Raw genomic sequence first — 15,310 nt, 5'->3', positions numbered from 1 at the left:
TCCTGTAGCCTCCTAATGGATAAGGAAGCAATATAAATTTTGAAATTTAGAAAAACAGCTTTTCCGGCCCACGAACCTATGCTGGCCAAGTACCTCAATTAACCTACGATCCTTGTATGTTTTGAAGGGTGGGAGAAAACCACAGCATAGAACCACAGCACAGAAAAATGGCCATTTGGCCCTTCTAGTCTATGTCAAAACATCATTCCGCTAGTCCCACTGACCTGTACCTATTCCGTAACCATACAGACCTTTGCCGTCCATGTATCTAATTTATTCTTAAAAAGGAGGAAATTCATACAGACAGAAGGAGAACGTACAAACTCCTTACTGGATTCAAACTCTGGTTAATGGCCCTGTCATAGTGTTGACTGAACTGCATAAACTTTTTTCAGGGAAAAAATGGATCTCTGCATTAATATATGTGCATGCTATTTCACTTTAAAATTGAAACTGTATTGGAAAATTAAAAAGTAAATTTGTGTAATGACAAATTGAAAAACATATAAAAGACTTTCTTACAAGAGAGAAAGAATGTTAGTTAGGTAGATGGTGGAAATGTATCTCACATTGCAGTTGTGCATCTCCTTCTGTTCAGAGTTCTGTTCATGGAACAGGTTACCAACTTTAACTCTTGTCTGTAGATGCTGAATTTCTTGGAAACTTGCAATAGTGGAAAATTATAATAAAAAGTTTTTAAAAATGGGAGTAGGTAACATGCATATCTTGAGATATATACATGTATTTATTGTCTCATAATTTAATTGAATTAGTTAACGATTATACTTTACAAGTAGTTGTTTGGCTGCTCTAAGTAAGAATTTGGAGCATTGTACTACACATATTGCAATAAATTATCATCATTATTGTATTAATTTTGGATATATAAATTTTCTCTCACTCACACACACACACACACACACACACACACACACACACACACACACACACACACACACACACACACACACACACACACACACACACACACACACACACACAGAGTCAATTTCTCAAGTCACTTATGTTCAAAACTTTGGACATTTGGGCATTTAATAGCCTTAATTATATTTTTAGGGATCTTCGAGCAACTTCCATTTCTCTTGATGTACTCAAAAGTATTTTAGAAAGTACAACAAACATCGTCAATCTGTGAGTATATCTGTAGATTAACATATATATAAAGATTTTTTTACCGAATGCTGCTCTTTTAATTGTATAATTGATGAATGCACATCAAGTTGTTATAATTTACTATTCATGAGTTATGAGTTTCTGAAACATACCTATTAAATGGTAATGTACAGGCCATCAATTTCATAAAAGTGTAGTAACCATGTATCTCAAAGATGATATTTGAGGAAGTATGCTTTAACATTGTAATCAGAATGATAGAATCATTTCAAAATTGTGACACATTGCACTCAAGATAACAATCCATTGGCACATCATACAGAAAATATATTGCTATGGATTCTTACTTTGCAGAGAATTGTCAGCAAAATTACTGAAGTTTCTTCATGTCACTATAATGAACTGAGGAGCTCTGCATGTAAGAATGCATGTACTACAACATCCTCATTTTCAGAATTATAAAGCAGCACAATTGAAATTTATTAATTCATTCTTTGATATGACAAAATCTAATGCTTGGTCTAAAATAGAATTGGATAAGATTGGTGAAAAGTCTATGATGGAATTTAAAATTATTAACTGGAATAGACTCAACAATTCTAAAAGATTTAATTGAAGTATGGAATAAAATTGATTATCATATATAACCATATAACCATTTACGGAGCGGAAACAGGCCATGTTGGCCTTTCGAGTCCGCACCGGTAGGAGGAAAGGTTAAGATTTCAATGATAACACCTTTGTATCAGAATAAACTTTTTTCATTCACTGTAGATAATCAATTTTTGAAAGTTTGGAATTAAAAGGGAATTTAAAAAGTCAAAAATTGTTCTGAATCCAAGCCATTGTCAACTCATTCTTTGAAACATAAAAGAATGGACCATGTATGTAATATCTGCAACACAAATGTAATTTCCCAACTTGCCCCCTGCATTGCAAACCCCTTCAACAAATCCAATCCCTTTAACTAAACATCCAAGGATACAGTATATCAGGACAATCAGATAGGCAAGGAGGATGGGATGGTTCTGTGGATTTAAAAAAAAGAAATCAAATCTTTGGAAAGAGGAGCCATTGCATTGGAAGATATAAAATCCCCATGGGTAGAATTAAGAAACTGGAAGGGTGAAAAGACCTTAATGGCAGTTGTACACATACCTGCAAACACTAGCCAGGGAGAAATTAACATCAGAAATGTTGGAACCCGTGGAATAAAGGGGACTACAGAAGTATGAGAGAGGAGCTGGCCAAAGTTGATTGGATGCAGCCACTAGCAGGCATGAGAGTAGAGCAGCAGTGGCTGGAGATTTTGAGATTAACTCAGAAGGTACAGGACAAATTCAGCCCAAGGATGAAAAAGTGTTCTCAAAGAAGAATGAGGCAAACATGGCTTATAAGAGAGGTCAAAGACAGAAAAAAAGCAAAAGAGAGGGCATCTAATATAGTGTGAAACACAAAAGTCTGCAGACTCTATGATTGTAGTAAAAACACAAAAATGCTGAAAGAACTCAGCAAGTCTTGCAGAGTTTATAGGAGGTTATCAATGCTTTGGGCCTGAGTCCTTCCTCAGGTATGAACAAAAAGCAGGCTGATATCTGATTAAAAAGGCTGGGGAGAAGCACAAGCCAACAGACAAAAGATTATAATTGGACAGATAGGAGGACAGGAGAGGAAGGGTGATAATTGCTCGGGGGAGGGTTTGGCTCTGTTAATGAATAGCTGAAGGAAAGGAGATGGGGAAGAGAAAGAGAGGGAGAGTGACAGAGGTAGAGAGAAGGAGAAATAGGGATAGGGGAAGAGGAGAGCCCGAGGTAGGGGGAGGGGTGGGTGGTGCTGTGAAAGCAGAGAAGTTGATGTTAATGCTATCTGGTTGGAGGGTGCCCAGAAGAAATATGAGGTGTTGCACAATAAAGATTAGCACAGATACCCTGGAATATGGACCTCTTTCCATATATTGGGATTCACCTCTTGATGAAGGTGAATATCTCTGATGAGATTCACCACTGAATTTGATGGGTCAGCATAGACTCTGGGGAAATTAGGAAAATAATATTTGAAGAACAAGACATCAGACCAAGTACAAACCTTAGAGCAGGGGTGTCCAACTCAAATTCACGGAGGGCCAAAATTAAAAACTTGGATAAGTCGAGGGCTGAACTAAATATTTTCAACAACATCTGCATGTTTTCTCTTCTTTCAACATATGTAATGTTAAACTTTTTTTTATTAAAATAAATGTTTAATAATAGTTTTGGATAAACTCTTTCCAGAAGCATTAACAAATGAGAAATAAAATATTCAATAAATAATATTTCTCTATAGAGGTTTTGTCAAATGTTGCTAGTGTGCTGTCGAATAGTAAAATCTGAGGGCTATTGAGAATGTGGGAGAATAACATGATTCCTGAAACAATCAAATGGGTGACTGATTGTGGGCATGAACTCTAGCAGGGTTATTTGCCATGCCCTTTTTCCATTGGTACAGATATCCTTTGATTTACACTCTTTTCAAGTTTTATGCCTAATGAGCTGGTATCCAGGTGCAGGACCATTTTTAACCAGGAATATATTTATCACTGTGACATGAAACTATTGGAAGATCGTTTTATCCTGAGATTAAAGTTCATAATCCTTACTCAGGCCTGTGTGCGGGAGGGCGGGGTTTGCGGGTGATCGGGTTGGACAACGACATTGCGGGGGCATCGGTTCTCGCTGCAGAGCGGCATCTCGGCGGATCAGCGGCCCCGTCACCGTGAGTCGCGGGTCGGCCTGCGGCAGGGAGGGGGAGCGGGCACGGGTTCCGGGTGCTGGGAAGCGGCCTTGGCTTCCCCTGACACCGGCCAGGCCCCAAAACCAGAGTCCACGGTGAGACCCTGCAACGTAAACAGAGGAGGTGGGGGCGATTAGCAGGCTGACGCCAATGCATTCTGGGATTTATAGTATTAGCTGTGCATGCGCTATACTGGCGTGGCGGCCAGCGGGCCACCTCTAATACATTTTTGAAATGATCTTGCGGGCCAAATATAATTATATCGCGGGCCAAATTTGGCCCGCAGGCCAGAGTTTGACATGTGTGCCTTAGAGTATAGTGGGAAGCTGTGATCTCTGGACTCCCAATAGCTTTTGAGATCCAACTCCACGAATCTTCTCAATACACAGAAAGGATAAAAAGGAGTGTAACAAAATGTTAAATTACCAAGATATTCCAAGATAGAAAAACAGATACTAAATATAAAAGGATAGATATATAAATATTCATGATTTCCATTAGTGCAAGAAAAAGGTAACATTTCAATAGCACAGACAAATATTTTGGTAGCACTGAACTGGGATTCACTGGGAGTGTTGGCCCCACCCCATCTGGTCACTTATGACCCTGGTTCCCCACCTAAACCCAGAACCCTTCTGAAGACAACTCTGAGATCCTACCTTTCATTATAAGGTAATAAAAGCGTTTGTTCTCCCTCCAGTCATGAGAGCTTTTATTCACGCTACAATTTTATTAGCTTATTCCCTAAACAATGGAAGCGCTACTCAAGCCAGGTATGCTACTGATAGACCCTCTGTCCCCCGACGCGGTTGAGGAGTTCACATACTGGCTAGACTGCTTCCAGGCCTACCTGGACACAACCAGAGACCAATAAACTCAGGAAGTCCACTCTCATTTCAAGGGTGGGAACAAAATGGTATGCAGTCATCAGGGACTGGTCAACATATGTTGCTGCTATCGAGGCGTTGAAAGCTCGGTACCTGAAGTCACAGACGAGGTCCTTGCGAGGCACCGACTCGCTCTATGTTGCCAGCAGTCAGGAGAGACCATTGATGACTACCTGCTGGATCTCTGGACGCTTGCCAAGAAGTGCAGGTATGAAGCGGCTACGGGCCGTGTTCATGAGGAAGAACAGATTTTAGACACTCTAGTTGTGGGGGTCCGCTCGAGGTACTTGTGGCAGCCACTGCTCAAGTTGGGAAAGAAAGACCTGGCTAGCCACATCGAGCTAGCCAAATTGCTGGAACAAGCTAAGCTTGAGAATGACTACTTCGAAGGCAGTGAGCTCGCTCACGCAGGTGTCACCTTCCAAGGACCAGCTGCTCCCACTGCCCTTGCCCTAATGGCTGCCACTTCCCATGCTAGGGAGTGCTTTTTCTTGGGCAAGAGCCAGCATCCCCAATCTTGTTGCCAGCAAAAGACTCAGTGTGTTCCAGCTGTGACAAGAAAGGGCATTGGGCGAGGGTTTGTCACGCGAAGGGAAGCCCAAGGAAGTCTGTGGCCCGCACCACTCCCAGATCCGATTCCAGTCCCAAGCCATCTGCCCCGAATTCACCTGAACCCGCATGCTGCGTGACACGCCGACAAAGGGTGGCTGTGAGGAAACAACGTGAAAAGGCTTGGCAGCCATCTTGATGTGACACAAATTCAAACTCGGCATCATATTCATCGGAGGAAGAAGGAGGGCAGCCATCTTGCCACGCCATGAGGTCAACGCCATCTTACCCTCGCAGGGTAACTCAGGATGGTGGGGGCCACTCGAGTGAGGAGCATGGAGTCTCTGGGGACCTAGTCTCGATGGTCCTAGATCAGGATAGACCTCTCCAGCTCAGCAACTCCACAATGACTGTGAAGGTAAACGGACATTACACTAAATGCCTAATTGATGCGGGCTCTACTGAAAGCTTCATAGGCTCATGGAGTGTGCAAAAATACAACCTGAAGATGTATCCTTCTAATACTGCATATTTTTCGCATCTCATTTGCATTCCATCTGTGCTCAACAACATTTCTAATACACTTGTCATTTGAAGGAGGGGATTTCTGTAAATTCATCATAAAAGCATGACCTTAGACTATTCTGGTCCCCTCCCCCCTGTAACGGTTCGGAACGGAGGGCCCCTAAAATCAGAACCTACATGCAGCCTCTCCACACTGAATATCGACCCCCATCCTCTCTTCCTGAATCTGTCCCCAGGCTGCAAACCCATTGCTACCAAAAGCAGGAGGTACAGTACAGCAGCATGATGCTGAAACAAGCCAATAAAGACCTCAACAATGAAGACAGTGTTTACATCCAGTACCACACGGATGGCAGTCTCTTCAATCTGAGGCGCCTGCAAGCTCACACCAAGACACAAGAGCAACTTGTCCGTGAACTACTCTTTGCAGACGATGCCGCTTTAGTTGCCCATTCAGAGCCAGCTCTCCAGCGCATGACGTCCTGTTTTGCGGAAACTGCCAAAATGTTTGGCCTGGAAGTCAGCCTGAAGAAAACTGAGGTCCTCCATCAGCCAGCTCCAAACCATGACAGCCAGCCCCCCCACATCTCCATCGGGCACACTGAACTCAAAACAGTCAACCAGTTTACCTACCTCGGCTGTACCATTTCATCTGATACAAGGATCGACAAAGAGGTAGACAACAGACTTGTCAAGGCAAATAGCGCCTTTGGAAGACTACACAGAGTCTGGAAAAATAACCACCGGAAGAAACACACAAAGATCAGCGTGTACAGAGCCGTTTTCATACCCATGCTCCTGTTCGGCTCCGAATCATGGGTCCTCTACCGGCATCACCTACGGCTCCTAGAACGCTTCCATCAGCGTTGTCTCCGCTCCATCCTCAACATTCATTGGAATGACTTCATCACCAACATCGAGGTACTCAAACTGGAAGAGTCCGCAAGCATCGAATCCATGCTGCTGAAGACCCAACTGCGCTGGGTGGGCCACATCTCCAGAATGGAGGATCGTCGCCTTCCCAAGATCGTGTTATATGGCGAGCTCTCAACTGGCCACCGAGACAGAGGTGCACCAAAGAAGAGGTACAAGGACTGCTTAAAGAAATCTCTTGGTGCCTGCAACATTGACCACTGCCAGTGGGCTGATATCGCCTCCAACCGTGCATCTTGGCGCCTCACAGTTTGGCGGGCAGCAACCTCCTTTGAAGAAGACCGCAGAGCCCACGTCACTGACAAAAGACAAAGGAGGAAAAACCCAACACCCAACCCCAACCAACCAATTTTCCCTTGCAACCGCTGCAACCGTGCCTGCCTGTCCCACATCGGACTTGTCAGTCACCAACGAGCCTGCAGCAGACGTGGACATACCCCTCCATAAATCTTCGTCTGTGAAGCCAAGCCAAAGAAAAGAAAAAGAATGTTTGGGACATTGGGTTTCACAGGTGAATGTGAGTACTCAGGTATGTTTAATTGTTTAATTGGTGAAGGTATAAAAGAGCTAGGCTTGCTTCTAAGATTTTGATCACCTTTGGAAACTGAGGTTACCATTTTTCAACACGAGGAACAGAGTTGTGCCAATGAAAGTCAAAGTAGTCCGTAGGAGCCTGAAAAACAAGAATAAAGTACTAAGAAACATCGCCAAAATCTTTGGATTACCAAAATCAATAGTTTGGAACGTCGTTAAGAAGAAAGAGAGAATCGATGAGGTTAATAATCACAAAGGGATTGGAATTCCAAAGAAGATCTGCAGTGCTGATGACAGAAGAATTCTCATCATTTCGAAAAAAATCCCCAAACTTATGTCTGACTGATCAGAAACATTCTTCAGGAGGCAGGTGTGGATATATCAATGACTACTATCTGCAGAAGACTACATGAACAGCAATACAGAGTCTTCTCTGTAGGATGTAAACCATGGCAAAGATGGAATGCTTTTGATCTTGGACAGTTCCTTTACACCTCCACACTTTGTTCTTGCGATCACTTTGATACAGGTTAATCTTGGTCTCATCTTTTTCTAAAATTCTGCAGGCTTTTAAAAATATTTATTGGCAAATTTTAATCTGGCCAAGTGGTTTGCAACTTGCACAATCTTTGCAATTAAACCTGCACAAATGAAACAATTAAATTTACCTGAGTACTCACAAACACCTGTGAAGCCAAATGTCCCAAACATTATGGTGCCCTGAAATGGGATTATGTATAAAAAGTGCTGTCATTTCTAGATGGTCGAACCAAAATGTCTACTGTGACAGATTATGTTGTATTTTATTTTGTATATAGATATGTATTAAAAGAGGTAAATTATGGCAGGTTTTTTTTAGTGTAGGTCACATATAAACATTTCAAAACAGATCTCATTTAAAATGCTGTAGCTCTGCTCAAGCCAGATAGGCCCAGTTCTGAGTGCCTTTGCAAAAACTTTGAAGAGTGCCTCAGGGACTTCACTAATGAATTGTTGTTTTGAAAAGCAACAGATTAAAGAACTTGGAGGATTAGGTTCGGAGCCGCAGGCTGTCAGAGTGCAGTTTGCTGTTCTAAGATGGTCATGTGGTTTTGCAAGCAGGGGGAGTCGAACAAGCTTTTCTCTGAGTGAGAGAAAGAGAGGGAGAATTCAGTTTGTCAGTGCTAGAGTTGAGCAGCAACAGCTGGGACTGGAACAGGACAAGCTGGCAAGCTTGTGGAAAAACCCCATTTTGAAGACAGGTTGTGAGTTCTTAGTTCAGCCTGGTCAAAGCCCTTGTGATCCATACAAGAGGAGAGGACTGGCTGCCTAATGTTTCACTTGGAATAAGAGAAACAAGAAGGAAATCTGTGGTAACCTGAAGGAAAGAGTTTATCATCTGGAGAACCCTGATGGGACAAATTTCTTCAGCAAGACACTGACTTGGCTGATTAGAAGGAATCAGTTTGTGTCCAGCGAACAACAAATCTCTCTCTGAAAGCTGACAAGAACCTTCCTGAGTGGTAAACATTTACCTTTCAAGCACCAAAGCCTGGTGAAATTCATAAATGTTAAATTCTGTGCACAGTATAAGAATTGCCTGCAACCAGTGAACTTGGAGGAGTGAGAAGTGAGATTGGACTGTGAATCAAATAACTTTTCTAAATTTACACACACATTACATACACGTGCACTTAGAATTAGAAGGAGGTTAAGTTAGGTTAAGTAAGTTAGTAGTAATAAGCTAGAGTTTGATCCTGTTTTCATGTTTAAAAATAATTAAAAGCAAATTTTGTTTCAGTAACCATTTGTCGTGGTGAATATCTATTGCTGCTGGGATTTGGGGTCCTCTGGGCTCCTAACACTACAAATAACCTTGAATAAAATTGGAGAGACCAGTTGCAGAATGGGAAATCATTTCACTCAGCACCTCCTCTCCATTTGCAACAACAGCAAGCTCCCTGTGGCCAACCATTTCAATTCCGATTCACACTCCTGCACTCACGTCTGTCTATGGCCTTGTGTACTATCCCACCCAGACCACCTGCAAATTGGAGGAACACACCTTATTTTCCATCTGGGCACTCTCCATCCAGATGGCATTAACATTGACTTTAATGCTTTCCACTAAAACTGCTCTACCTTTCTTTTCTTTCCAGTTCTTCCACCCTCCTTCCCTTCATTGCTGCTATCCTCTCCCTCCTTTCTCCATCTATCATCTCCTGCCTTTACCACCCCCTTCCCCCCCCCCCCCAACTCTTTTGTTCAGATGCCTGCTGGCATCTCCTCATACTTTAATGAAGGGCTCAAGGCTAAAACATCAGTTATGTATCTTTACCTTTGCTACATAAAGGACACTGTTTGACCTGCTGAGTTTCTACAGCATTTTGTGTTTTTACTTGAATAAAATCTGGAATGTGCACTTTAATTCCATGTGAATTTTTTGATTACAAATTTAAAACTGTGAATCATGGGAAAATAAAGGTGAAAAAAGGGCCTTTGTCCCAAACATTATGGAGGGCACTGTATATTGTTTGTCCTAACAATGTCTTCAACCCAAACAATGAATTTTTAAAAAAGTTCAAAAGGAAAAATTATTCTCTTGGCCTAGTTCAACTGGACATGTTCCATAACTGAGTGATATTAGCTTGAGTTTGATCCCAATTTAAGTGGATTTTTCTAGATTCATGAACGAGATTTTCACAAAATACGCAATTTACCATCTGAGTCTTTAATGAGATTTAAAGACTAATTCTCTAATAATGTTTGGTTTATGGCAAATGATTAATAATGTTTGTAATCTGTGATTCAAATTAAGCTGTATACGAATGTATGGTGTTGTATAACAGTAGAACATAGAACACTACAGTACAGTACAGGCCCTTCAGCCCTCAATGTTATGTCAACCTATATATTCCTTAAAAAAAACTAAACCCTCGCTACCCTGTAACCCTATATTTTTCTTCCATTCATGAACCTGTCTAAGAGTCACTTGAAGAGTCACCATCCCGGGCAAGGAATTCCAGACACCCACAACTCTCTGGGTTAAAAAACATACCCCTGATGTCTCCCCTAAATTTCCTTCCCTTCACTTTGTACATATGTCCTCTGGTGTTTGCTATTCCTGCCCTGGGAAACAGGTGCTGGTTGTTCACCCTATCTATGCCTCTCATAATATTGTAGACTTCTATCAAGTCTCCTCTTATCCTTCTACTCTCCAAAGAAAAAAAGTCCCAGCTTTGCTAACCTTACCTCATAAGACTTATTTTCTAATCCAGGTAACATCTTGTTAGATCTTCTCTGCAACCTCTCCATAGCTTCCACATCCTTCTTTTAGTGACGTGACCAGAACTGAACACAATACTCTAAGTGTGGTCTCGCCAGAGATTTATAGAGCTGGAACATGACCTCTTGACTCCTGAACTTAATCACTCTATTAATGAAGCCAAACATCCCATAGGCCTTCTTAACTATCCTATCAACCTTGAGGAATGTGTGGATTTGGACCCCAAGGTTCCTCTGTTCATCCACACACTTAAGTAACTGACCATTTACCCCGTACTCAGCCTTCTGGTTTGTCCTTCCACAATGCATCACCTCACACTTATCTGAATTGAACACCATCTGCCACTTTTCCACCTAACTCTGCATCCTGTCTATATCCTCTTATAACCTTCAACAACCTTCAGCTCCATTCACAACTCCTCCAACCTTTGTATCATCCACAAACTTACTGACTCATCCTTCTGCCTCTTCATCCAGGTTATTTATAAAAATCACAAAGAACTGGGGTCCCAGAATAGATCCTTGTGGCACTCCACTAGTCACTGATCTCCAGACAGAATACTTTCCTTCCACTACTACTCTCTGCTTTCTACCTGCAAGGCTATTTTTTATCCACAAATCTGTGCTTTTTGAAGGATCAGAGGAACACCATAAACTTTATGAAAAATGACTGGAAAAATAGCTCCTTTAGCATCCAATAATGAGCTTGGATTTAGGCCCAAAGTACTTCATTTCTGATCCTTGACAGCATGTTGACTTTAAAAAAAAATCATGTTTTCCTGTCGTCATTAGGCCCACAAATTTTGGGTCTTGATTTCCTTTGATCATTTACCTAGTAAGTGTATTTGTCATATTGGATCAGTGGCTTTTGGACAGCCTGGCTAACTGCATGAATGCAGTGAATATATAACTATATAACAGTTTATGGTATGGAAACAGGCCATCTCGGCCCTTCAAGTTCACACTGGTTTACTAAAACAACTCCGCTAGATCCCCCCGCCTATTCACCGCCCATAACCCTCCAACTCCCTCTTATCCATGTATATATCCAGCCTCCTTTTAAATGAAAGAATTGACTCTGCCTCAACTATTTCCTCTGGAAAATTATTCCATTCAGCCACCACTCTCTGAGTGAAGAGGCATCCTCTAATATTTCTCCTAAACTTTTGCCCCCTTACCCACATATTGTGTCCTCTTCTTTCAACCTCCCCTGCTTTCAGGGGGAAGAGTCTACTTGCATCTAGTCTATCCATTCCCTTCATAATTTTAAACACCTCTATCAAATCCCCTCTCAACCGTCTACGTTCCAATGAATAAAGTCCTAACCTCTTCAATCTTTCTCTGTACTCTAGGTATTTTAAGCCAGGCAACATCCTTGTAAATCTTCTCTGCACCCTCTCCATCTTATCTATATCCTTCCTATAATTTGGAGACCAGAACTGAACACAATACTCCAAACCTGACCTCACCAATGCCTTAAACAGTCGCAGCATCACTTCCCAGCTCCTATACTCTATGCTATGATTTATGAAGGCTAACGTACCAAATGCCTTCTTAACCACCCTGTCAACATGGGAATCCACCTTCAAGGAACGCTGCATCATAACTCCAAGACCTCTTTGTTCTTGCGCATTCCCCAATGTCCTCTCATTTACTACATATGTCCTATTTTGATTATTTTTTTCTGAAATGAAGCACGTCACCCTTTTCAACATTAAATTCCATCTGCCATCTTTCAGCCCAATTTTCCAGACAATCCAAATCCCTCTGTAATTCCTGAAAACCTTTCTCACTATCCACCACTCCCCCTATTTTCATATCATCTGCATATTTACTTACCTAGTTAACCACCCCATCATCCAAATCATTAATATAAATTATGAACAACAGGGGACCTAGCACTGATCCTTGAGGCATGCCGCTCGTCACAGGCTTCCATCCTGACAGACAGTTGTCCACCATGACCCTCTGCTGTCTCCCCTCCAGCCACCTCTGAACCCATCTTACTATTTCTCTATTAATCCCTAGTGACTGAACCTTCCTTACTAATCTTTCATGTGGAACCTTATCAAAAGCTTTGATAAAATCCAGATAGACTACATCAACTGTACTACCTTCATCCACCTTTCTTGTCACTTCTTCGAAAAACTCAACAAGATTCGTCAAACCTGACTTCCCCTTCACAAACCCATGCTGGGTGCTCCTGGTCAATCTCTGCCTATCCAGATATTTATACACACCATCTCTAAGAATACCCTCCATAACTTTCCCTACCACCGAAGTCAAACTTACAGGCCTATAATTACTTGGCTGACACCTCGTGTCTTTTTTAAACAATGGAACTACATTAGCAACCCTCCAATCCAGCGGCACCACATCCTCTTCCAGTGATCGTTGAAAAATTACTGACAGGGCCTCCGCTATTTGCTCCCTGACCCCCCTTAACATCCTAGGGAAAATCCCATCAGGACCAGGAGACTTATCCACTTTTACTGACCCTAGAAGCTCCAAAACCCTCTCTTTACTAATCCCTATCTTTTCCATAACTAAGCCATTTGTCTCATTTATCTCACATAGTCCAATATCCTTTTCCTTCGCGAACACAGATGAGAAAAAAATCGTTTAATATCTCTCCCATCTGAAACGGTTCCTCGCACAATTCATCGCTCCCATTTTCCAGCGGTCCTATTCTATCCTTAACCCTCCTTTTACTATTCACATATCTATAAAAACCCTTAAGATTAACTTTAACCTTATCAGCTATTGACACCTCATACCTTCTTTTTGCTTTTCTAATTTCCTTCTTAAGGTTTTTTTCTGCAATCTATCTAATAATCATATAACTTATCCATTTTTTGTTTCTTGAATTTAGCATATGCCCCCCTCTTAATAACCCAGTATAATACACAGAAGTGCTGGAGAGACTCAACAGGTCAGACCCAACTGGCTGATTGGCCTACTTCTGCTCTTCTATCTTGTGATCTTGTGTTATGCAGCATCTATGGGAAGTAACGAGTAACCAACATTTCAGGCTTGAGCCCTTCCATCAGGCAGATGGCTGAATAAAAAGATGGGTGGAAGGAGGAAGGGGTATGGGGTGAAGCACATGCTAACAGGTGGATATGACTGGGATGGAGAAGAGAAAAAAGCTGAGAAGTGATGGGGATGGGAAGCTGGCGGCAGAGGGATAGTGAAAGAGAGAGACTGGGGAAGGGGCCGAATGGAAACAGGAAAAGTTGATATTAATGCTGTCAGCTTGGAACTGAACACAATACTCTAAGTGTGGTCTCACCAGAGATTTATAGAACTGGAGCATGACCTCTTGACTCCTGAACCTAATCACCCTATTAATGAAGCCAAACATCCCGTAGGCCTTCTAAGAGCCTCACCTGAGTCTCTCACTTTCCCCATTCTTCTAGTTCCTCATTGCCTTCCTTTCCTTCTCCCAATCCTTAACTGGAATTTCATGTGAGTAAATAAGCACAGGTGATGGTTGGAATGAATAGTGGAAGAGATTCATTTGACTGTTCTTCAATTAGAACTACCTGAGAGGGAGTGGTCAGTTCTACTGTAGCAGTTGAGGCTTGTTGAAAGACCCCATTTTGAAGAGAGGTTGTGAGTTCTGAGTTCAGCCTGTTCAAAACCCTTGTAGTTTTTACAAGAGGTAATGGCTGGCAAGAATGTTTCTCCTGAAATGAGGGAAACAACAAGAACTCCGTGGTGACCTGGAAGAAGAGGTTATCATTTGGAAAACCCATGATGGAGAGAATTTCTTCGGCAAGACACTGAAGTGACTGGTTGGTGGAAATTAGTTTGTGTCCAGCAAGCAACAAATATCTCTCTGAAACCAACAAGAACCTTCCTGAGTGGTAGCTATTTAAATTTAAGCACCAGAGCCTGGTGAAGATTCATAAATGTTAAATTCTGTGCTCAGTATAAGAATTGCTTGATACTGATGAACTTGGTGAAGTGAGAAGTGAATGATTGGACTGTGAAACAAAAAACTTTCCTGAACATATACACATTACATGCATGTGCACTTAGAATTAGAAAGGGGATAAGTTAGGTTAAGTTAAGTAAATAGTAAAAGTTAAAGTTTCATCTTGTTACTATGTTTAAAGAAAAATAAAAGCAACTTTTATTTAAGTAACCATCGTCTTAGTGAATTTCTATTTCTGCTGGCTTTTGGAGTACTCTGAGCTCGTAACAAAAGAAAAAATATAAAATTTACGTGGTTTATCTATAACAGGGATAAAGGGCATATAAGAGCCATGTGTGTACTTATCTTGTTACTCGGCATCCTGGGGTCCATAGGTTGGGCACGGCAATTTTGATTCATTCCTGTGCACATGCACAAGTCGACGGTTGGTGCATGCGCAGAGGGTCACGTATTAGAGTTCAGATGGCGCATGCACAGTAGGTTTGCATATTGGAGTTCAGTTGGCACATGCACAGTGGGTTCACATATTGGAGCTCAGTTGGTGCATGCGCATTGGGTTCGCATATTGGATTTCAGTTGGCCTATGCAAGGTGAGTTCGTGATTTGGAGTTCGGTTGGCGCTTGCATGAGAGTTAAGGGTGCAAATTCAATATCGTACAGAAAACTGCACAAAATCTGTGTCTCAGAAGATTCTGAATAGGATTTCAAATTAGCATGTGGATTAACAAATCTTGCTGTTTAGGCAGACCTGATGTTGATCACAGCACCTACGCAT

At 41.8% G+C, this 15,310-nt stretch overlaps 1 protein-coding gene across 4 annotated transcripts in view; it reads left to right on the top strand.

The window, feature by feature from the left end:
• LOC138751849 (leucine-rich repeat-containing protein 37B-like) overlaps window positions 1–15,310 on the top strand; it is a 155,192-nt gene that overhangs the window by 90,181 nt on the left and 49,701 nt on the right. For all 4 annotated transcript variants that reach the window (XM_069914696.1, XM_069914694.1, XM_069914693.1 and 1 more), the window contains one exon: window positions 1,078–1,152. In XM_069914696.1, coding sequence (XP_069770797.1) covers window positions 1,078–1,152 — 75 coding nt within the window. The remainder of the gene's footprint in view (window positions 1–1,077; window positions 1,153–15,310) is intronic.

The sequence above is a fragment of the Narcine bancroftii genome, chromosome 1 (genome assembly GCF_036971445.1).
Source record: "Narcine bancroftii isolate sNarBan1 chromosome 1, sNarBan1.hap1, whole genome shotgun sequence".
Taxonomy (NCBI): Eukaryota; Metazoa; Chordata; class Chondrichthyes; order Torpediniformes; family Narcinidae; genus Narcine; species Narcine bancroftii.
The sequence above is the reverse complement of the archived record's forward strand: the minus strand, read 5'-3'. Positions and strand labels throughout refer to the sequence as shown.